General features: G+C 42.8%; 3 protein-coding genes across 4 annotated transcripts; all 3 read left to right on the top strand.

Annotated features, from left to right (window-relative positions):
* Window positions 1–848: 848 nt before the first annotated feature.
* LOC136442094 (uncharacterized) lies at window positions 849–4,190 on the top strand. Its single transcript, XM_066438718.1, has 2 exons — window positions 849–1,454; window positions 1,686–4,190. The coding sequence occupies exons 1-2, from the start codon at window positions 849–851 to the stop codon at window positions 3,687–3,689; spliced, it is 2,610 nt and encodes an 869-aa protein (XP_066294815.1). The 3' UTR covers window positions 3,690–4,190.
* An 886-nt stretch (window positions 4,191–5,076) lies between these two features.
* Window positions 5,077–11,339, top strand: LOC136442477 (uncharacterized). Its single transcript, XM_066439353.1, has 3 exons — window positions 5,077–5,296; window positions 9,202–9,932; window positions 10,342–11,339. The coding sequence occupies exons 2-3, from the start codon at window positions 9,432–9,434 to the stop codon at window positions 10,936–10,938; spliced, it is 1,098 nt and encodes a 365-aa protein (XP_066295450.1). The 5' UTR covers window positions 5,077–5,296; window positions 9,202–9,431; the 3' UTR covers window positions 10,939–11,339.
* Window positions 11,340–12,213: 874 nt separating this feature from the next.
* Window positions 12,214–22,468, top strand: LOC136441655 (queuine tRNA-ribosyltransferase accessory subunit 2-like). 2 transcript variants are annotated; one of them, XM_066438081.1, is made up of 12 exons: window positions 12,214–12,320; window positions 12,690–12,914; window positions 14,910–14,973; window positions 15,210–15,314; window positions 16,303–16,476; window positions 17,379–17,478; window positions 17,701–17,774; window positions 18,055–18,106; window positions 20,084–20,132; window positions 20,396–20,599; window positions 21,039–21,161; window positions 21,548–22,468. In XM_066438081.1, the coding sequence occupies exons 2-12, from the start codon at window positions 12,712–12,714 to the stop codon at window positions 21,651–21,653; spliced, it is 1,254 nt and encodes a 417-aa protein (XP_066294178.1). In that variant the 5' UTR covers window positions 12,214–12,320; window positions 12,690–12,711; the 3' UTR covers window positions 21,654–22,468. The 2 variants fall into 2 exon arrangements, with proteins under 2 accessions (XP_066294178.1, XP_066294179.1); XM_066438082.1 differs by having other exon boundaries at window positions 12,687–12,914.
* The last annotated feature ends 205 nt before the right edge of the window (window positions 22,469–22,673 follow it).

Here is a 22,673-nt window from a genome sequence, read left to right as displayed (position 1 = left end):
TCTCTTCCACATACATGCCACTAGATTTTCCTCCCCTCCCTACATCAACAGGTCGTCTGACATATCATTGTAACCTTTGACCTAAGGGAGTTGTAACCTTTGACCTGCCTTAATTTGCCGATTTTTAACACTTTGTACATTCTGTTTAATACTTAGGGTGAAAAAAATGCACCTAGGGTGAAGATTTGTGAATACAAGTAACATATTCCTACAATAAATTCACGTAGGAAATTTCCCTCATATATTGACTGTTGTGTTGCAGTCTTGAGAAAATCGCTAGTTGTCGCCTATTCGCCATGGTCCTGAAATGCCCTCCGGTGTAGGTGTGTGCCATGTGTATATGATGACGAAATGTGCATGTTACATATACGTGTGCACAGTTGGCTTCATTAGAGGATAGGGAACAGTGGGGTGGAATCACGAGACACTCAAAAATAAAATAATCAACGTCATTTTCATTCCCATATTTTTGTCAAAGAGACATATACTACTTAGTATAGCAGTTACAGTAGTATAGGTAGTATACATACATGTATGCTGACTTCCGAAGGACATGAATTCGAGCTAAAAGTGATGATGAATGAAAAAAAGTCATGTTTCTAGCAATGTTTATTGAATGAATCAACTAGAAAGAGTGGTTATAGAATTAGTTGCAAAATATAACAAAGTTACAATGTTTTCTGTCTATATTCTGGATCACAGTCCCAGGCTTGGCTTTTCGCCATATATGTGGCCCTCAGGCGGTAAGTTAAGCTGGTGCACTGTATTGTTGTTGGACTGGTTACGGGTTTTATATGGAAAGTGTCGTCACGCAAAAGCCGAGAATATTGGGGGCAAACTTGAACAAGATGGCACCCAACCAAAACAGGACGTTTTTCATCCTCTTTGCCTGTCTGATCTTATCCGAGTGTGTTCTCGGAACCGTGTTGTTGTCGGCGACCGTTCCAGAGAACGCTCGCGCGGGAGAAACTGTCCTCAGCGTCTGGTCAGCCACGGGAAGGAGGCGCGAGGAGCAAGTTCGCTGTGAAATTGTGGGCGGAAACAAGAACGGACGCTTCCGTGTTGTCAGTACAACCGACTGTGCGATCCAAGTGGCGCGTCCGTTGGATTATACCGTGGACCAGAGCTACAATCTCACAGTGAACGTCACCAGACCATCATCAGAACAGCTGTATGTTCGTGTGCAAGTCCAAGACGTGGAGGGATACCCACTTGTTTACAACAACACTTGTGAAATGCCGATCCGGCGTGCAGATAGTCGGTCAGGTGGTGTGATCTTCGATGTGAAAATAACTGCTGAAGCCGTAACAAAACCTGGCGGAGTAGTTTTCTTCAGTGAATACGTGGAGAACCCTCCCGAGACCACGCCGACTGATTCCTTTGACCTTTACGCTTACGCAAATAACAGCAACTGCGTGGTGCAATTCGTCTGGGAAACTGTGCTTGCAGACAACGTCAGACTCATTGACGATCTTTGGAACGCAAACAAGAGATGTTTTAAATGTAGTCATTCACACGACGAGTCCTTCGTCTTTGAATTTGGAATTGTTAACAAATTTAGGAGCAGGTCAAAATGTGCATTTTTACGGAATAATGATATCTATATTCCTCAGAGTAAAGCACATTTCCAAGTTATCGGATTGATTACGCTCCCTTCGGCAAAAGGCCATCCTTTTGTTTGCGAGCTGCCTCGAGGTTTGGAGTCCATGCCTGGCATATTAGATAATGACAATTATGACATGATTGAAGTATTCCTTCCAGTTATTGATTTAAACATCCAGCCAGTCGGATGTCCACCGAACAAATACGGCATGTTGTGTGATCAGAACTGCACCTGTGAGAACGGGGTCCGCTGCCACGGGTTGAACGGGGCCTGTAAGTGTCGACCAGGGTGGCAAGGTGTCGTCTGCGACATACCTCACAGTACCGTGGTCATCACTGCGACCCCTAGCGACTCGCGGCGGATATACATCACCGGCTCTGTGATACTGCACTGCAAGGCTTTCCATCTGACTGCCGAGAATATGATTTGGACATTTCCTAATGAAACAGAAAAGTGGCTACAAGGAGCTCACGAAGATCGAATAGGGATAGAAAGAATACAGCCTGAACACAACGGTACCTACAACTGTACTGTTGTAACGAAAAACATGGCGATCATTGGTGCAAGTTATGAGCTTCAAGCCGTCTCTTGTCCTCCAGGCAAAATGGGCGAACTGTGTGTAGACTCGTGCGAATGTCCGCGTGGCGCGAGCTGTGACCGGTGGTCTGGCTGTGTCTGTCCCCCAGGGTGGACAGGAACCAAGTGTCGGACCCCCTGTCCATCTGGAGTATACGGACAGGGTTGTAACAGTGACTGCCGTTGTCAGAATCAGGCCGCGTGCGCTCCTACCGACGGCCGGTGTAACTGCACCGAGGGTTGGTTCGGCAGACAATGCGGCATTCCCTGCCCCACCGGGCTGTACGGATGGAGATGTCGGCATGACTGCGGCTGTAAGAACAACGCCACGTGTCACCAAGTGGATGGCAGCTGCGCGTGCGTGCCGCCCTGGACTGGAAAGCGGTGTGACGTCATGAAAACGGACGAGTACACATTCCCGTTGCTTCTCCAGATCCTCATACCACTGACACTGACCATGCTAGTCGCTGTAGCATTGGTGGCACTCTACAAACGGAACACTGCTTTAAATCGGGTGGGAGAAGAGGATGGTCTGGAGGAGGAAAAGGCTCTCCTGGAACTGAGGAATATGGAAGAAGACCTAACGCAGACTTTACAACCCGGATGGCTCAACAGATGGGAAAAGACAGTCGAGGATCTGACTATGGGCGACCTGATCGGACTGGGCGCGTTTGCGCAGATCAGGAAAGGAAAACTTCGCACAGCTGGCGCTAAAGTCTCGGTCGCCGTGAAGTCCGTCCGCGGGGAAGAGCGGCAATTCTACCGAGCCTTCTGTCGCGAAGTGGCTTCGCTGATAGCCGTGCACCAGGAGGGAGGACATGCCAACATTATCAGACTGTACGGAGTCATCACGAAGACTACACCAAGGTGTCTTCTGCTGGAGTATGCTGCCAAGGGAGACCTTTCGATGATTCTAAGACAGCAACCGAGGCAGGACGATGCTATTAGTTTGGGTGACCTACTGCGTTATGCCGTTAACATATCATGTGCACTGAAGGAGCTCCGACGTCTCCGTATCGCTCACGGTGACGTGGCCGCCCGAAACGTACTTATCAGCGGGAATGACGTGGCCAAACTTGCTGACTTCGGTCTGGCCCATGACGTGTACACCGCTACTGCTTACGTCTCCCCAGACCGTGAGAAAGGGGGCGATGAACTCTTGCCCCTGAAGTGGATGGCTCTAGAGTCGCTGGAATCTCGTAAGTTCACGTGCGAGAGCGACACGTGGTCGTTCGGCGTGCTGCTGTGGGAGATCGCCGCGTCTGGGAAGGAACCCGTCTATCAGCACGAGGTCCAACTGAGTTGTCCAAGGTTAGTGGGGATCCTGAGACAGGGGGTCCGTCTTCAGAAACCGCCCGGATGTCCGGACAGGCTGTATGACGTCATGACGTCTTGTTGGCGGGAAGAACCACCGACAAGACCTGATCCGATAGAACTCGAGCAAAAGCTGACAGAATGTCGCCAAGAACTGGATCCCCTACTTGTTATGGAAAAGGAGACCTTAGTTTAGATTATTGCGCGCACTAGTACACTTCGAAATGGGGGCTTATTTTGTGTAAAATTTGGCATTTTATTTATAAACACTACGTCTTTCAGGAGAGGCTTTTTTGCACAATAAACCTAAAAAGTTTAAGCCGCGAAAAGTTTTATTTACATATCTAAGCAAATGTATCAAACTGGTCAGCGACTTTATGATTTTGTTCAAAGTCAAGTACACATGCAGTAGTACACATGTTAGTTGGCGACGAGTTGTAAATGTAAAGGCACGCCATCTGGCGATTTATGGTTTAACTGCACGTATACAGGCTGACACCGCTGGATCATGGAGGAGTGGACCACCCAGCTCATTCAGAGATAAAATTTCTTTACATTTTCATGTTTATGGCAGGCTTTAAAAAGTGCCCAACTTCCTCTCGTAGATACTTCTTCGAGGATTGTTTTGCCACACGAAAAGCACTACTCAAACGTTTGGTTTGCCTGCAAAACAACTCTACACGTACATATTTTTTACTATGCTCCAGTGGAGAAAATTACTTTTACTGCTTTACATATAGCGGAACTTTCACTCTAAAAAATGTAAGCAGTGAATTTGGCTAACTGTTGAAGTGAAAGAATTTGTAAGACTTTCAATCTAACAAAAACAAAAACACAACGATCATACGGTATGTACTATTTAGGAATAATGTTTTCTTCAGAAAGAAAAGGTCTCATCTAGATATCTTTTGTACAGTAATAACTTATACCAACGATACAACAATCCATTTATCACCCATATATAAGTGACACATTACACACGATTTACCAAATAGTCCCTCCCACCGTTTTGACTCAAAGTTCTAAATAAATAGCCTTTGTTTTTTGACCCATATATAATCACAAAGCTCGACAACGCAGGTTTATATAATCCCCGGGGGTCTAAGCGCTACCCCCTACTACTTATACAACTTTCACGGGGTCAGTACACAACAAAACCTTTGCCACAGGTACGATCAGGTACTGCCCACCTTGACGTGATAACGTGCAGGTAGACAAAAAACGGGGAGGGGTAACGTTACCGTCCGGGGGTGAAAGCGAACTCTGATTGGGTGAAACTGATATGGAGATGGGTAACCGTATCTGGTGGTGGATTGTGTTTGGTAGAAACCAGCCAAAACCTAACCCCACGCCACCACCAGGTGTTTTCAACTGGCGGAGCATTCCACTTTATCAAAGTAGGGGTGCCTGGAAATGATACGTATTTTTCAAACTGCCTAAAGTAGCTATCTTTACCTCTATAATAAGTGACATTACATACAACGCCCAGTTAAAAACAGTCTTCCTGTTCTGAGACAATTCATGTAAAGAAATAAAAGTTTTCTCACAGCGTACACTACACGACGACCCCTTTTCTTCAATAGTTTAACCCACTTTCCACGCCTTGACTGCGCTGTTATTTTGTCGCGCCCAATGCGTTGATAAGAGAGTTCTGTAATTAAGTTTCCCGGCGAAAAGCTTCGGATGGTTAGGAATGAACAAACAAATCGCCACCCAAACGACCGATCATTCGGAGATCTGTCCCCAATCTGGGTGCCTTCTAACAGTTTCAACAGTATGATCATCGACCAGGAAATCGCACCGGTAAGTACATGTACCGTTTCCCGTTTTGATCAACACAACACCTATGTACATGCCATATCGCTGCACTATATCTCGACTCTCTTCCCAATCTATTCTTCCATGAGATCCAATTATCGCTTTGTGTGGGTACATGACTACGAGAAAGAATGTTTTGTCAATATGGTAGGCGTAAGTCAACAAACAGTTCATAAACACTTGTTAATAGCCAGGGAGGGTCCTCGTTAAAGTTTGAAGCTAAGGAGTGGAGTAAAATTATACATAATGTGGACATATGATGTTGTGGATCAAAATTGGTTGTTACCGGAGAGTGTTACTTGATGTTTCGAAGATGATATTGCTGAAATGATGTCGATTTTATGTTTGTCCGTACGGACTATTGTCTTAAATTGACGCCTTCATGATTTATGAAAATGCCCGAAAATGCCATAATTGTGACAAGTCCTCGTTACTTTAACATCTGAGAGATTCATACGGCTAAATTTCTCAAGAGAAAATTACATCTAGAGACTACGAGGATAATTTTGGAGATGAATGAGTTATAGTGGAGGAGCAAAGAAAAAAAATCACGACGAAATCTTGACTGTAAAATTCAGGCTAAGTTATACATACATACATGACATTACATACATCCTTAGAGTTATACGATTATAGAGCTTAAAGCCATGATTATCTTTATAAACAAGTGGATGGCTGACCATTGTGATTTGACAAAACGGACATATTATGATAGAGGCCAGGAAACGACAAAACTGTTTATCCTTTCTTTACATCGGGGTTCTTCAGCCGAGACGCTATAATTAGGCAGGCGTGGTTTAGTCTAAAAGAACCGAGTCAGATAAAAATTGTTCTCAAAAGAATCCCCAGCCCTGGTCCATAACAAAAAAAGAAACGGCTAAATACAGGTTACCCCATAAATAGCGTAGAGATAAAGTATACTCAATTGACAAGTTGTCACATCATGTGTTTAATGTTGAAATGAATATTTGTCATGCATTTGAATTATGTATGAACATATGACAACGCACATATTTGATACAGACATATATATTGACTTGCGTGTTATTGAGGTTAACCGACGTATATATCATCGAGTGAGCCACGATAAGACTATGTCATCATTCCTAATTCCTTTCTTTGTGTTTGGTACTAAGCTGAGCACGCTAGCAAAACATTTCTCACCACTTACAATAGCTCGTAATGACTCGTACTTAGTAGGCTAATGCGCCGAGGTTAAGCTTTGTCTATCCTGGTGACCATACTGTGTAGCGGGCCGAGGCAGTTTGTTCCTCGGCCGGCAAAGAGCCATGTGCCCGGTTGCACCATCAGCTTACCCCGGGGAGTTTCACAAGACCCAGAAAGATCAGCTAAGGCCGGTACCTAACGGGCTTTTGCTCAAAGCATTTCGGATTATGTTTAGCAATAATAGTATTTTGAAAGGCAAAGCTAGTGTCCTATAAAAGAGGAGGATGGTAATCACTTTGTCGAAAGAGGTCTTTGTGGTGAATGTGGTATCGTACATGTATATAAGACTGCTCGGTTCCTATTACCCTCGAATAAACCACCGAGTAGGCGAAGCGAAGAAAAAAAATTCTTCATCTACATTAGTGATTAGAATAACGTGCAAATTATAAATAATATTGAAAATATAGTACAAGAAGATCTGTATTTGCCCTGGATTCATTAATATCCAAGCAGATCTATTAGTGGCAATGATAGTATCCAAAAGGCAAATGCATTGTTTTGGTGGCCAATAAAACTGTCTTTGTCCATAGGATACTGTCATTGTCACCGATAGATCTGCTTGGAGATTAATGAATCCAGGGCAAATACAAATTTTAATGTACTATATGTTTAATTGGTTCAGCCCGGGTCTTTTGACCAACATACAGATTTCAAAGTATCATCCTTACAATCAGTACGTGCCTGACCTGTCGTGGCGCCATATTGTCCAGCCTCATTAATTCAATATGCCATTACGGCCACGTCATCAAGGACTAGAGTTTATCAGCGTGCTTTGTTTGTTTCCATCAGATGTAACACAAGCAGATCACACGATTCTCTGGAATGTAATCAGTAGACAGGACTATTGGTGCTTATTGTACAGGCTTTGATACGTACCGTGTATACCGATATCGGTAAGCACTCGAAGGAGGGGCGGGGGAACATGGGGGGCAAATATCGGGCAACTCTAGCCTCCATATTAGGCTTCGACTCGTGGATGGACTTTTTTGTGTGTGTGGCCTATTATGATCTATTACACATGTACTGTTTTTTGATTGTGTATCGGTTTTCTGAAGTGTTTAGTCACTATTGAATAGGTACAAGTTTAAGACTAGACGGCTATCAGATAGCCTCTACCAGGTTCCGTCCTATCGTTGAGAAAATAGTAGAAATCAGCCGAGGTACTCCGCTATACAGGGTAGGTCCGCTATACAGTAAGGTTTCGAAATGGAACCTTACTGTATAGCGGACCTACCCTGTATAGCGGAGTACCGCGGCTGATTTCTACTATTTTCCCAACGATAGGACGGAGCCTGGTAGAGGCTACTATCAGAAACCTGATATACAATCAGAAAACAGCAAAACAAAATCCAGCCTCAAAGCCTGGTATGGAGGCTAGGGCAACTGTGGTAAAACTTACAAGTGATACTTCCCTAGTCCCAAGCACAACAAGTACAGTTCGACTTGCTCAACAAGATCAGTTTCTTATAAATCGTGCTCGGTGATGTCCAGTAGCAACTGTACAAAACGGGAACAATAAACGCATACTTTAGAGATGACTGCGGGTATACATTTACATTTTCAGTATGTGATTTCGATGACAAAATATCATCAATCTAAAATTTTCTTATGTCCCAACTTTCCATTTAAAGATCTCCGGGGCGGCCTTATCAATTTGTTAAATGAACCAGCCTCCAAGGAATTTACGAGGTATTTTTGTCAGACTTCTTTTGTTCATGACTGACTCAGTTTACAGTTATGTCCGTTCAAATACAAACAGCGAGACATTTATGCCAACTTAATGAGCTGTGGTTCCCTATTATTGTCCCTGATACAGTCATTCATTTTCTGGAAGTCATTACGACTGCACGCGAATAAGAAACTATTACTGTAAAATGGAAAAATGTTCGCGTTGGCTTTACGTTCACATTTTTCACGGAGACCTCTTTATCAAGAACTTAAGACCACCACGAACATTCCCCCCCTTTACAGTAAAAAAAACTGCATTGCAGTTACAACCGCGAACACTCCATTTCCTCCCTGCCTCGAAATTAAATACCAGAGAAAATTTTTCCTTTTGTAGTACATGTATTAAAGAGACCAGGCACTGTGACCGGTGAATAAAGATAATAGGTTAGCACACTAATCTTCCTCTCTCATAGGGCATGTCAGCGTCGCCATGACGACCGCAGCCAACAGTGGAAACATGTCTGTCAGCATATTCATGGGTCCCCTTCGTGTCATGGCAACTATTGTTCCATACATGTGTATTCGCCAGAATTTCCTCTCTCTCTTTGAATACAAAACCTTTTACTTTGGAGTCAAGGTCTTTATGGCTCTAGTTTTTCACTTGGGGAGGTTGGTGTGTATCTACCAGTCTTATACCATGGCCAAGTGTTAGTGAGTGCATTGACCCTTGTTGGTTCTATTACTGATTTCTATTCTGGACTGAAATAATGGAGCTGTTTTGATTCAGAGTCTGTCTATCGTGTGCTAATGCGTTTTCTATGTCTACAGTTCTGCAATTGACATACGTATACATCATGCAACATGATAGGCGCTAGTTCTTTATTCTACATGTATGAGATAACCTGTGTATTCCTGACGATAACTGATGGATTCTTTGATAGTGCACTTTGGAATATAATATTTGCTAACAATTGCTTTTCCATGTCTTCCTGCAGATGGTGAACGCCGCACAACGAAAATGGCTTGACGGTTGTTGACAACGTTGCTAGGCGTATCTAAGACCATTCAATTTCCTTCAACCAAACGCATATTTACAGAGAGACTTCCAAGTTTGCTATCTCTTTAAAATAACAATAGAACCGGGATTCAATCCCTTGCGGCGAGTTGAAATAGATTCCGTTTTGCTTTTTCGTCCTTTGGAACTCGGTAGCAGCACTTAGTCATCATGATCCGGAGTATGGGCGGGAGTCTGGAGGCCGAGTTCGAGAAGCAGAAGGAACAGAGGCGGAGACAGGAGCACAAGAACATGGAGGACCAGATGAGAAAGAACCGCATTGACCGGGTGTTCCTGGATAAGGAGTACACGCACGTCGAGTGGATGCGCAGGAGGAACCTCCACGAGTACGACCTCGCGCAGGAGAAGATCATCGACCAGCTGGCCCGGATCTACGCCAGACAGTGTCAGATCGCCGAGGAGAAACTCGCCAAGAAGGAGGAGGAAGAAAGGAAGAAGAGACTACGGATAGAGCAAAAGGAGGAGGCGAAGCGGCCGAAGACGACGGATTCGTCGAGGTCTCGCCGGTCGCAGCTGACGCCACAGTTCTCCCGGACGTCTCTAGTGGGGAGGCCCGCCACAAGCTCGTTCCCAAGGTCCCAGGGGCCCGCCGAGAGGGCGCAGACGCCGATGTCCGAGCCGCGTGTCGCCCGCAGAGGCAGTCTGAGTAAGGTGAGTTCGTTAACACGGAAACTACATGGTAGTGACTAATCTGTGGATTCATAGTCTAGAGATCTTGTCCATTTGCTTGCTGAGGAAACGTATACTTACCTTAGTAGATAAAGGAGATTCTAGATTTATTTTATCAAATATGAAGTCTTCACCTCTCTGCCAGAACATACAGGCACTGTGCAGCTCACAGAAACTGCAGTGCAGAGACACAGACAGACAGACACAGACAGACAGACAGACAGACAGACAGACAGACGGACAGACACAGACACAGACAGACAGACAGCTGATAGATAAGCCAAAACAATACTTCACTTCCTTGTGAATGTAGAATGTTTAAAGGTGTACTTGATGGGTGAGTCGACATAAAGCAAACAATAATGACAAATGATGTTTTTTCCTCTCCCAGGCGATGCCGCCACGAAGCCAGAGCAGAGTCAGCTTCGCACAGGGACCTCACAGAACGGCGTGGGGTGACGACGACAGCGACAGAATCTCGGAAATTTCCGACGTGTCGTCGAGCTCCGACGAAGCCCGAAGCCCGCCGATGAAAGTCGAAGTGAGATCCCTCGCACCAACAACACCTGCACAAAAGGGAGGTAAAAACGGACTCCCCGGTAGCGTAGGACCCAGTGTACCACCTGCAACCACCATCTCTCAACCGAACCCTTTTCAAAAGAAAAGATTGGTCACTCCTCCCACTATCCTAGTGTTGCATCAGAAACTTGACCTCTACGACGGAGGAGGGGACAAGAACCAGAAGGGTAACATGCATCGGCTGAGCCCTGCGGAACAGGACTTCATCCGGAAAAAGTACAGACAAAAACACGAGTGTCTCATGCAGGAAAGACAGAGACGACTGAAGGCCAGGGCTCAAAGTGCGCCGCCTGCTGCACAAGTAGAGAGGAATAGATTCAATAGTGTGAGTAGAATAGAGGAGCTGAACCTAAAAAGTTCGTCTGAGAAGCCATGGGTGGAATACTGGAGGGAGAAACTTCTTAGTTAAATTGTAGCATAATCAGCGATACAGTTTAACGTTATGTATGTATGTATAAATTTTGTGTCGAAATTTTGTATCATAAACCTTCATGTGTTTTGAACAATCTTGATAACAAATAAAAGATGCTTTAATGACTGTACAGCTCATGACGTATTTATAGTTTCTATTAGACTGCGGTGATAAAGCTTTGCATTTTAGTCTGACTACTCGGCAGTTGCAGATTTTGATTGTCATATATATATTTTTATCTTAGGAAACGTTGCATTGGCTTACCAAGCTTTGTGTGTACTCGTCTTTTTAACAATGCGCACACATACATAGTAACGGTACAACTGTATAGGTAAAGATTTCATTCCAGCAGGCTAGATACTGATCTGTATATTTTGAAATAAAAGATGTTGACATTATGTTCTGGCCAAAGTTTTTTCTGTGTCCAGCATACTTATACTAAACCCTGTTAGTAAGAAAATAGGGAAAGAGGTAAAACGGTTTAGAGATCAAAATAAATTGCATTGGTTGTGATAAACCACTTTATACACCATATTATGAAGAGCTATTAAATGCGTGTTTGTTCCAAATTTTAGCCTTGTAACGTAAAGTATCAACGAGATTATATGAATATGGAAAAGGAATAAATGTACAGCCAAGCGTGGTAATTAGTATGGGAAAAGTTTGGATGTCTGGATGGTACGCCTGCATATATGTCCATATAGAAGCTGATAACTTGCTCCAAAACTTCTGTCCATTAATTTCTTATCACTGGAAAGTACAAACGCCTCAGAATAAGGGACAGTCGAAAAAACATCGTGTGAACAGGGGTGACAACGGGGAAACGGTACCAGCAGACTAACGTTAACTACGCCGGCTATATGGAGAATATTTGGTTTCATTTGCAGGCTACGCGGGCGAAATGTGATCTTCACCCGTGGACTGACTCTACTTAACTGGTTAATTATTCCTTTTTCTGCCTAATTCTACGATCCATACGCCCGTAGGAGGGCCTGGTGGAGGCTAGGGAAAAGGGGCGATGGTGCGTTTTGAAAGCATGATATTGGTCCGTGTCGGACCCTGTCCCGAGTCATGCCCTCCTTCGACGATCCTTGCAGCCTACTCACTCCAAAGTTGTTTATTTTTCATGACGTCCGTTCAAGAGACATGTAACATGTTAGTTTAGTTGCCAAGTCAGCCCTCCCAAAGACCTGCCAGTCTGTGAGCTAACAGGAGAGTTTGAGGCGCTTGAAAAGTTGTTGATGAACTGTTTACTTCCGCGCAGAGCATAGTGGGAAATATTCAAGATGGCTGCCTCCATGAAAAAATCACACGGATTTTCGTCTGCCCCAGTTTTGGACGTTTCATCGCGTTTATGACATCCAGTGAGTTTTTGATCTGTAAGTATGGTTGTGTAAGAGTGAAGAAAGTACACTTGTTTGGAAGGAGCTAGCTATTTTGTTATCCAAGCTCTCCCTGCTTTTTGCAGAGCTGAAAAGCACAAGAGGGGGAGGGTGGGGGGCAACGTATCATCACGATAGCACATTAGCAGGCTAACTTACAGACCTATTTTTTGCGAGCTGAAATCTTTGTGTTGTCAGGGAGGTTATAACCCATGACCTCCTTTGTTCTGTTTGTTAATCAACTTCACATCGTATTTTCTTGTTAAACCAGAATAGAATAGAAAATAACGGACCCTTTGTTTACCAGTTATTTATCAAAGAACCTCCCTGATTGATCGATCATAGACTTTTCGTTGTTTTCAGCAGTTCAGCTTTATACTCGATCTTCATGATGAAAGTTCTACTGTCCAATGTTGTCAACGGCTGTCGCGTGGGGTCCATCACAGAAGTCGGTCGCCATGGCAACAGAGTTCTGGAGTTCCCCGGGTGCTTGTTGTACACGCGGTGTGGATCAGCGCCACACCTGACTCATGACGTTCTACAGAAGTTGGACACCCTGCCTGTGGGAGTGCAGCTGACACTGCCTACACTGTGAGTAGCAGCTACTGTAAAGGAGGAAATGTTTGCGGTAGTTTTATGTTCACGTTTTTCGCCGTGACCACTGCAAACATTGCCCCTTTTACAGTAAAACCTTGCATGGCAGTCTCAACGTACCGTGAATAGAACACTCCATTTTCTTCCTATCCTATTCAAATCCCTGCGAATTTACAGTATACAGTCAAACCTGCCCAAGGCGACCACCCGGCGGACCGGGCAAAAACGGTCGCGATGGACAGGTGGTCGCCATGAAGAGGATTCCACTCACATGTTTCCAGGTCGAGGTTTTCAAATACAGTACGTAAATGGATGGAAATTATGTGAATTTAGACAGCATGACCCCCACCAGGTTCAATTCTCATTGACAGAAAGATCCTACAAAAATTTTATTTTCCGTTATCGTTGTTATAATTGTATACCGCTACATCGTGTACAAATTTTCGTCATAATTTTGACTACAAAACAATGGTTGCCACGATAATCTCGCAGCGCCCTCCCGCATTCACACGTTACACACACGCACATCATCGAAGTTTTAAGGCCTATGACAAATCCCGAGATAACACCTGCTGGCCCTAGCCTTTTTTGGGGCGCCGACCGCTGGATAAAATGGTAAAAAAAGTTTTCGATCTGACAACTAAAGATGAAAACGGAACGGTGTGATTTCGTCGCGCCACCAAGCTCTGTGCGACCGTATGGAAAGGTAAGTCAGTGCAGCAGAACGCACAGCGTCCAATAAAGGTTTGTGAGATTCATGGAAATAAAAAGAAAAAAAGAAATCAATTTTCATCAATAACTAGAGTATTCACAAATGTTCATACACAAAAGCATCGTGTTTCAGAAAGGTCAGCGGTACGTCAAATCCGAGCCGCGCCAAATCCAAGATGGCGTCGGGACCAAGGAACAACATTTCTCGCCCGATGTTTTGCCCGCCGCAAAGTCATTTTTCGGTGGAATTTAGTAAGACGCAGTGACATTTTTGTTGAAAATTCAAAAATAGATAGTAATTTCTGTGAAATCTGACTTTTTGACGCCATGCACTACGTATTCGTTTTGAAAATTGAGTTTAAACCGACCGGAGTTCGCGGTAAACTATAAGATTACGATAGGCACAACAACATCACAAACATTTGTCTTTTTACAATTTTTATAGGGGGAACGTTTTATCAAAACACTTCATGGAGGAATCTATGCTATAACATTGCTATTCCATATATTTTTGTCCTTCAAAGTCTTGAAAACATTTCCGTGAAATCCGACAGCAAAATGATCCGATGTCACCGCACGCTTGAAAATTAGGCGGCCGCCATGGGCAGGAATTGTGCTCTGTGCGGTCCCAATTCGTGGCGGTCGCGGTCGCGTTGGACAGGTGGTCGCCTTGGGCAGGCAGCTTAATGCTTGTGTCTATGGGGAAAATTTTCGGGACCGAGAAAAAGCGGTCGCCATGGCCAGGTGGTCGCGTTGAAAAGGTGGTCGCCTAGGCAGGTTTGACTGTATATAAGTCACAAAATGTTGCAAAATCTTGTTTTGTATCTACTGTAAATCTTGGAATGTTTGAAGCGGTTTCATTTCTGTGATCTTTAGTAGACTTTACTTTGGCCTCTCAACCTCAAAATCATGACACTGTGAATAAGTGTGTCTACTGTATCGCTATTGACAGTAGTATTGTAATTTGTACTACGGTATTATTTCAACTTCAAACTTAACACTCCAAAAACGTCCTTTTGCCTTTGCTGCAAAATTAAGTCCCTGTGAAAAAGAAGTATCTGCTAATGCCTATTCTAGATGTTTAAAGATCCCCACCTGCATTTGTTTTTAAATTTGTTGTAACAGCCGTAGTGGGTATGCAGTTCATAAAAGTGAGTTTTATTATATGCATGCAATGTATTTAGGTTTCTAGGATCAATGTTTGCTTTTTATGCGTCTCATGTAGTGTTATATGCTGACTACTGTCTTAACAAGATTTTGTGTACATTTTGTATGTTTCAGGGCGGAGCAGCATAATGTTGTTAAAGACTTTCAACATGGAATTGGAAAATTCACTGGCATGGAGGTATGATTTTTATATTTCATCATAATACCCCGAAATCATTTTTGGTCTAAAAGATTATGAATGGTAAATTTGATTAATGATAGATATAATGATATCTCATAAATCTACAGCATTATTAAGTACATGACATCATGATATCATTGATCAATGATATCATTAACTGTGGAAATGAAGCCACATTGTTACACAGTGTTGTGTTCCTCTTCTAAAATTCTGTGTCTTTGTTGTTTATCCAGGACTCCTTTTTGTACTGCTCCGTGCAAGACCCTGCTGTGAGGGAGGCAACAGGATACAACTTCAACAAGGGGGTGTCAGTGTGGGGATCAGGGGGTAGGATAAAGGTACATGCTAATCTTCCACTAGAGGTATCCCACCACTGTTTGCCTGGGTGTATCCCACCTTTGTTTCCTCCAGTGGTCCTCACCTCTAGCCTGAGTACCAGCCTCCGTAGTGACCGCTGGCTCAAAAGAATTCGCTTGCTAACCACGGAGTCTGACCCTGCGCGTATCCGTAACGGCTGTCTCATTATCACGAAATGAGGGGAATTCGAGCTCCGGTCGGTGCCATTTTTCGTTCCAAGGTGTCTCTATTGCCCTGTTCGGGTTCAGTTTTGAAAGAATCGCCATGGCAACAGTTCTTAGAACCTACCCGTTACGAAGAACAGTGTGGCATGGGGAGGAGTTTAGACGAATGGGGCCAATCAGCGAGCTCGTTCAAAATCGAAACGAATATCTGACTAACAGCCGTTACGGATACGCGCAGGGTCAGACTCCGTGGTTAGCAAGCGAATTCTTTTGAGCCAGCGGTCACTACGGAGGCTGGTACTCAGGCTACCTCACCTCACCTATTGCTAGAAATGCATACTGACATTTAACACAGTGTTCATGCATAGAGGATTCACTCTTACTTTGTATGAGGGATGGTGCTTACGCTAGCCTGTGTTTACACAATCTCTCGTTGACGGAGGTTAATGACCCCCTCTAGGGTATCCCTTGGGCTGGCCACTACTAGTAGGAGTGCAATTTAGTCAGGCTAGTGCTTTCGCTAGTAGAGTACCATTACTACAATGTTTTTATTAGTAAATCATCTGTGCATATTTTTAGGCAAATCATTTACAAACAATAAGCTATGTCACGTGCTTGTTACTTCCTAAGTTGTCAATAGATAAAATGTAAATTTTGGTTACCAGCTCTTTTTAGTTGGAACTTAGAAGGACACCACTGCTAAAGACTTGATGCTTAAAGCTCTTTCAAAATCATCACATATAAGATAGTACAAACATTTTGTGTTTGAAACTATCGTTCTTCTTCTTTTTCTACATCCCCACAGTTAGAGGTGGCAGACTTCATGTCCATACAGAAAGCCTTCTGTCCTGACTGGTATCAGTGTCTGTGTGATGGAGACACTGTTTCTTCTGACACCTCCAACAAGAGGGTGCGCAAATCTGTTGACAGAACCTTGAACTTCTTAGACAAGTGTCTAGAAATACACCAGGATTCACAGGTACATGTCAGCATTTTTGAGATTGTTGTCAATATGGCGTCTTCTTTAGGGCCATATCTAAGCATTGTAGAGTAGCCTAACAAGGCTGGCATACGGGCTATCTGCTTTTATCTGTACAGTTAACACATAGACCCCTTTCCAAACTCTGCTGCCATTGCAAAATCTGTTCTTCCGAGAGCACAATCTGGCGGGGAAGGAACAAAAAACGATCCCGTTTCTGGCAGTAATTGTAGTAGATCTACCATCTATTTCTAATTGAGGACCTTTTTGTACACTCCTATTGTATGGAAATTCAAAAGGTTGATGGTTGGTATGTTATATGCTGTACTTTAAAGGCAACCTAAGCAATATAAGGGTGCTGAAAGTCATATATTCAAAATCATTTTTTTCTGATTTCTATCCATAGTAAGTTTAGATAACACTATCCCATCACCTATCGACCATCATGGAGCAAAAATATGATGTCGTTGTGTGGTGGGAACTCATTTAAAATCTGAGCACTTGGAGGCCAGCCATCATTTCAAATCTTCTGAACATGCATGATTCTGACCGATAAGTCCCGAACGCTTCCGAAAAATAATCACATGCTCATGGCTCAATGTGCTTGGGTATTGTGACGTCACGCAGCCGGAAGTTACCGAAGATTGTCGACAGAAGACGGTTACGGCTGGATTCTGGGCTGATTTTTGGGGGGACACAATAAATAAAATACTCCTTTTGTGGCTTGCTTCTGTGCTATTTTTAAACACCCAAAGTATGAAATAATGATGCAGATGTGCTAATATAGGGAAGTAAATGTAAATTTCAACCTCACCAAACAGAATTGCCTTCCCCAGAATATTTCAAGTTTTACCCCCTGAAATCGCTTAGGGCACCTTTAACAATGATCTCCATTTTTGTAGGAGTTGAAGGCCTCAGAAATTCTAGGTGTGATTGAAGGGGGAGATCTGTGGGAGGAAAGACTGAGGTCTGCAAGGGAGACCTGTAAAAGACCTGTAGCTGGTAAGGATGTGCTTACAAGTACATTTGTATCATTCATTTCTTCTCTTGTCTTATTCCAGGAATTTAGAATCTACCAGCTATTGTATAAATCAAAAATATCTGTGGTTCCTTCTATGCTTTTTAGGACAATTTTTCAAGGATAAACTTTGAGTTTTGTTAAAATCATTGGATGCTTAGTACAGAAATATATCTGTTTGTAATGCTGTATGTGTGCAATTTCAGGTTTTGTACTGGATGGTTTCCAGAGCTTTGCTATGGAGAGAGAAACCAGGAAGAATCTTCTGACAGCTGTTTTGGTAAATACGATTATTGATGGTTATTTGTTATCCCAGTGTTTGACAACTTTCAAATTTATGAATCGCGTGAATTGATGTGAAATTCCTTTTAAAAAATGTTTGAAATTAAAAAGACTAATATGACAGCTAACTAGAAGGTATTTCAATATCAACCAATGATCTAGATCAATATTGTAATCATTGTTATTAGGTCAGCCTCTTTCTTTGAAAAGCATGTCTGTTAATATAAAACGAATAAACGAATGTTGTAGTGAGATTTTGTGTTTTGTGAATCTTGCAGGAAGTTTTACCTGAAGACAAACCCAGGATCATCCATGCTGTCAGCAGGCCAGGTATTTCTTAGCTGTGAATGGATCCAAAATGAATCTAGAGTTTAGGATATAGTTTTGTACACAACCAGGTACAGTTCTCACCTGCTAACGTTTCGATGTCTATCAGACACCTTCTTCAGAGCTTCTGACTGGAGTGCTGTTTCTCACCGCTATAAGTAGCCGATGTAGGTGGCGCTTTTGCGGTGAGAACACTGTCCCAAATGCGGCTGAGTTTGTATGCCCCCTCGTCTCGGTTCATCACCGGTGCTGTCTTCCTTATCCAGACCGCCTCCTTAATCCACCGGGTGCGTCTGTTGTCCTCTCTGTCGATGACCAAAACAGGAAGGCAAGAGTAAGAAACAAGAAGAAAAAGCAAGAGCTATGGTGGTCATCCCATACATCAAAGGGGTCACGGAGCCGTTGGAGAGAGTTTTCAGGAAACACAATGTTTCCACAGCAGTTAGGCCGAAAACGACACTCAGGAGCCTGCTAGTGCACCCTAAGGATAAACTGGATGACTTAGTAAAAACTGATTGTGTGTACAAAATTCCATGTAAGAGCTGCAACGAAGTCTACATAGGTGAAACAGGAAGGACCTTTGGGACTAGATTGGACGAACACAAGAAAGAAGCCGACAGCATTGAAGTGGTAAAGTACACAAGGTCACAGAAAAGACAAGCACAACAAGTAGATAAGAAATCGGCAATCACTGACCACATTGCCAGACACAACTGCATCATTGACTGGGAGGGGGCCAAGGTCATCGACAGAGAGGACAACAGATGCACCCGGTGGATTAAGGAGGCGGTCTGGATAAGGAAGACAGCACCGGTGATGAACCGAGACGAGGGGGCATACAAACTCAGCCGCATTTGGGACAGTGTTCTCACCGCAAAAGCGCCACCTACATTGGCTACTTATAGCGGTGAGAAACAGCACTCCAGTCAGAAGCTCTGAAGAAGGTGTCTGATAGACATCGAAACGTTAGCAGGTGAGAACTGTACCTGGTTGTGTACAAAGAACCTCCTATATCCTATATTCTACCAACCTGATGAAATTATTTTCGGAAATCTAGAGTTTAGCAGTTATAAATCTAGAGTTTACATGTAGCAGTTACCAGTAGACACCATGATACACATGTACTAAAGGAGCATAGTGCCCTCCAGCATTCCATCACAAGACATAGATATACTAGCATCCTATACATTTTACTTACAACAGAAGTAGAACATAAGGATTTGTTTGGCTAATTCATCCTTCAAGTTTATGATCAAGATTAACGGTGCACACCCCAGTTCTTCCGCGACCGGGGTCCATGGTAGTACGCGACAAAAAAGTGACGAAAGGGTTTCGAGGGGCTGGGTTTGAGTTCACATTTCTCATAATGTGCTTCGAACTGATATTAGATACTAGCATGGCTGAAAAGCGTATGTATTGGTGTGTTTTGGGTGAAAATTGCGTTTCAATCCGAGCCTTACTTCCGGATATCCATACGCGTTGAAGGTGAAATGTCCCTTGGCCCGAGATTGACCTTTGTTGCGTTCTGTGGGTCATGTTGACATGCCTCGCACTGTGGATGATTAAAGAACTCTAAGTACTGGAATTTTTTTCTTTATAATTGGCTTGATTATACGCTAGGTTTTTCTCCTTCTGACAACATCAATCGTTTCTACCCAGAAATGTTTTTCTACGAGTTTTATCCTACGCGAAAATGACAAAATTTGCCCATCATTTTTGATGTGAAAATTATGTTTTTGTCTCCTGATTTACCAAAATTAGAGAGGTTGAAGAAACAAAACCCAGCTGGTCTTGTAGCGGAAGGGATAGGCTTTCATCCCATACACAGTTGATTTACTTCCGGAATACTTCCCTGGGAGAGACAGTACCTAGACTTGAGGGTGCGCAGCCTCCAATTTAAACCCCAAATAAACTGGGGTGTGCTCCCTTAATTTGTTTCAGCAGGAAAGTAGGACTGACCATCTTATACTTTCCTTCCAGATGAAGTTCTAGAGGCTGTTGAGTGTGGTATAGACTTCTTTGACAGCTCGTATCCTTTTTGTTGATTTCGGTTATTAGAAAATGTAAGTGAAACACACCTCTACATAGACGACTTTGTCATCTACTGCTGTCACCAACCTCGAATCAATTTTAATAATTCTTAGAATATTTTCAAACCAAGTCCAATACTATTCAGCAGGCTTTGGCCTTGAGGTGTCAAGCAATTCTTTCTATGCCATTATGTACTAGTATGCAACTAACCTAGTTTTTCATTACAATTTAGGCCTTGCCTTAACTCAGGAACGATTACAGATTTCCCTACCAGGTTACAGAGAGAGGCTGTGCTCTTGTCTTCCCATTTTCCAAGAAATCAGACGTATGTGAAGAGACAATGATACAGAGTTCTGATGATGCTAGTAAGGAAACAACCGAGAACCAACCGTGTCAGGGGTCAAACGAAGGCACACAGTCACAGAAAACTGAGTTTGAGATGGATCTCAATAATAGGCAAAAGTAGTAAGTCAAAATTCAACTTTCTTTTGTTTGCTAAATGCTTGAGTCTTTTATGTTATAGTACGATGTGTCTCAAATTTGATGGAGTCATAGTTTGGCTGCAATCAAAATGCACATCATTTATAAATGCAAGGTTTTACTGTAAATGCATTTATTTTTGCAGTGGTTTTATTTTGCTGGAGGGAAAAGGTTTTTGTGGCGGATACAATTCTGTGGTAAAGCCGTACAGGTCATGCAAGATAGACTTGTTCGCAGTATCATGAATTTGTGGTGTAGAGGTTACCGCAAAATTTACAGTTATATAAGCACTGGAGCACACATGGTGAACCTTTCTTTATAGTTCTAGATTGCATGTGAGAGGTGGGTCTGGAGGAATTGCTCCTTCATGTTACCAACCATAGCTTAATCATTGTAAGCTTACCTCTTTACTGTCCCACTGTAGTGCACAGGACTTCAGACCAGTGCTCCCAGGCTGCTCCTGCTACTGTTGCCAGAACCACAGCCGGGCATACATCCACCATCTACTGCAGACGGGGGAACTCCTGGCTAGAGTGCTGCTTATGATGTAAGTACACATGTATTTGTGTACACTCAAAACTGCCTCATAAGACCACTCGGGTAGAATCAATAGAATCTTGTGTATGTGGACAGGTGGTCACTATAGACAGAATTCTTAATGCTTGTGTCAATGGGAAAAATGATCAAACCACCAAAAAGTGCTCACATTGGTCAATCTAAGTGGAGGTTGTCACTTGTACATGTTTGTATTCATTGCTTTCATAATAATATATTATCGTTTTATGTTGTGGAATTTGTATTTGATGCCTTCTTACCCTGAAAAATTGTTGTATATATTTAGTACATTGTGTAAAAAAACTTTTCTTCCCATTGCTGATAAATACACAGCTTATGTTTACATTTAACATTTGAAATATTTTGTTGTTGCTGCAGGCATAACTTTCATCACTATTTTGGATTCTTCACGGCTATAAGGGAGTCACTACACCAGGGGACATTCCAAGAGCTGAAAGCTATTGTCACTCAAAGGACCAAATAGTTGTTATTCACCATTTAACTATGTTAAAAGATTACTTTCAAGGGCATGTCCGTGACAACTCCATAGATATCAAAAACCATACCTTCTACATTTTGGTGTAATGATATATTTATCAATGTGCAAGTTATGGAATAGATGATATGGTTTCCTGGACTAGCAGATTTTTTTTACCTATTACATGGGCAAGACATGTAACTTCTCTATCATGTGCTACACTGTGATAAGCCTTTTAAAAGTAGAACCATTCCAGCAACTTACAGGTCAGAATAAAATGTTCCAATCATCAAAATGACTTGTCTGATTTTGGTAGGTTATGAGCTAACGTTTTGTATAGAGATAGAAAACAAGATACATGTGTGCATCAATTGATGATGTAGTCTGTTATATCAGTGTATATGCCCTTCCCTAAGTTCTCCAGACTTCACAAAGTAAATTAACTAGCAGGAATAGGGGTTATGTTCCTGTTATTCCAAGTTGACCTCTCCCACTCACTTCAGTTTATCACATTTGATTTTGTTTAAGTTAGTTGTATAAGTTTTTGGTTCTTTGTGTTAAATTACATTGTAATTGTATTCAATATTAACAGACTCCAGGAAGAATAGTGTAAGATTTGTGAAAATTGCACAATGATGGAGATCTGAATAAAACAAAGGTCTCTACCTGGTTCTACCTGTACTACTATCTATATACGCCTATTTGAATGGATTTAATGAGGTATCATTGTGCATGCTGTGCAAAGGAGTCAGCCCTGGCTACGGAGAGGCTTTGACAAAGATGGGACAAAACAGCTGGATTGTCACTACTATTGGAAACCCGTTTTGCTCCGATAAAGTATACTTCTGACTGTTAAGAAAACTTTCTGCCCCAAGGCCAAGTCTATGGACTTTTAAACACAGTCCAAGCCCTATACATCCATGTTCCTGCACTTGAAACTTTATGTGTAAAGTATTATATAAATCAATGCGTATGCTGGTCTGTATGTTTCCACAATCCAACCCTCACTGACAAAACATTGCTAGC

Source organism: Branchiostoma lanceolatum, chromosome 9 (assembly GCF_035083965.1).
Source record: "Branchiostoma lanceolatum isolate klBraLanc5 chromosome 9, klBraLanc5.hap2, whole genome shotgun sequence".
NCBI lineage: Eukaryota > Metazoa > Chordata > Leptocardii > Amphioxiformes > Branchiostomatidae > Branchiostoma > Branchiostoma lanceolatum.
The sequence above is the reverse complement of the archived record's forward strand: the minus strand, read 5'-3'. Positions and strand labels throughout refer to the sequence as shown.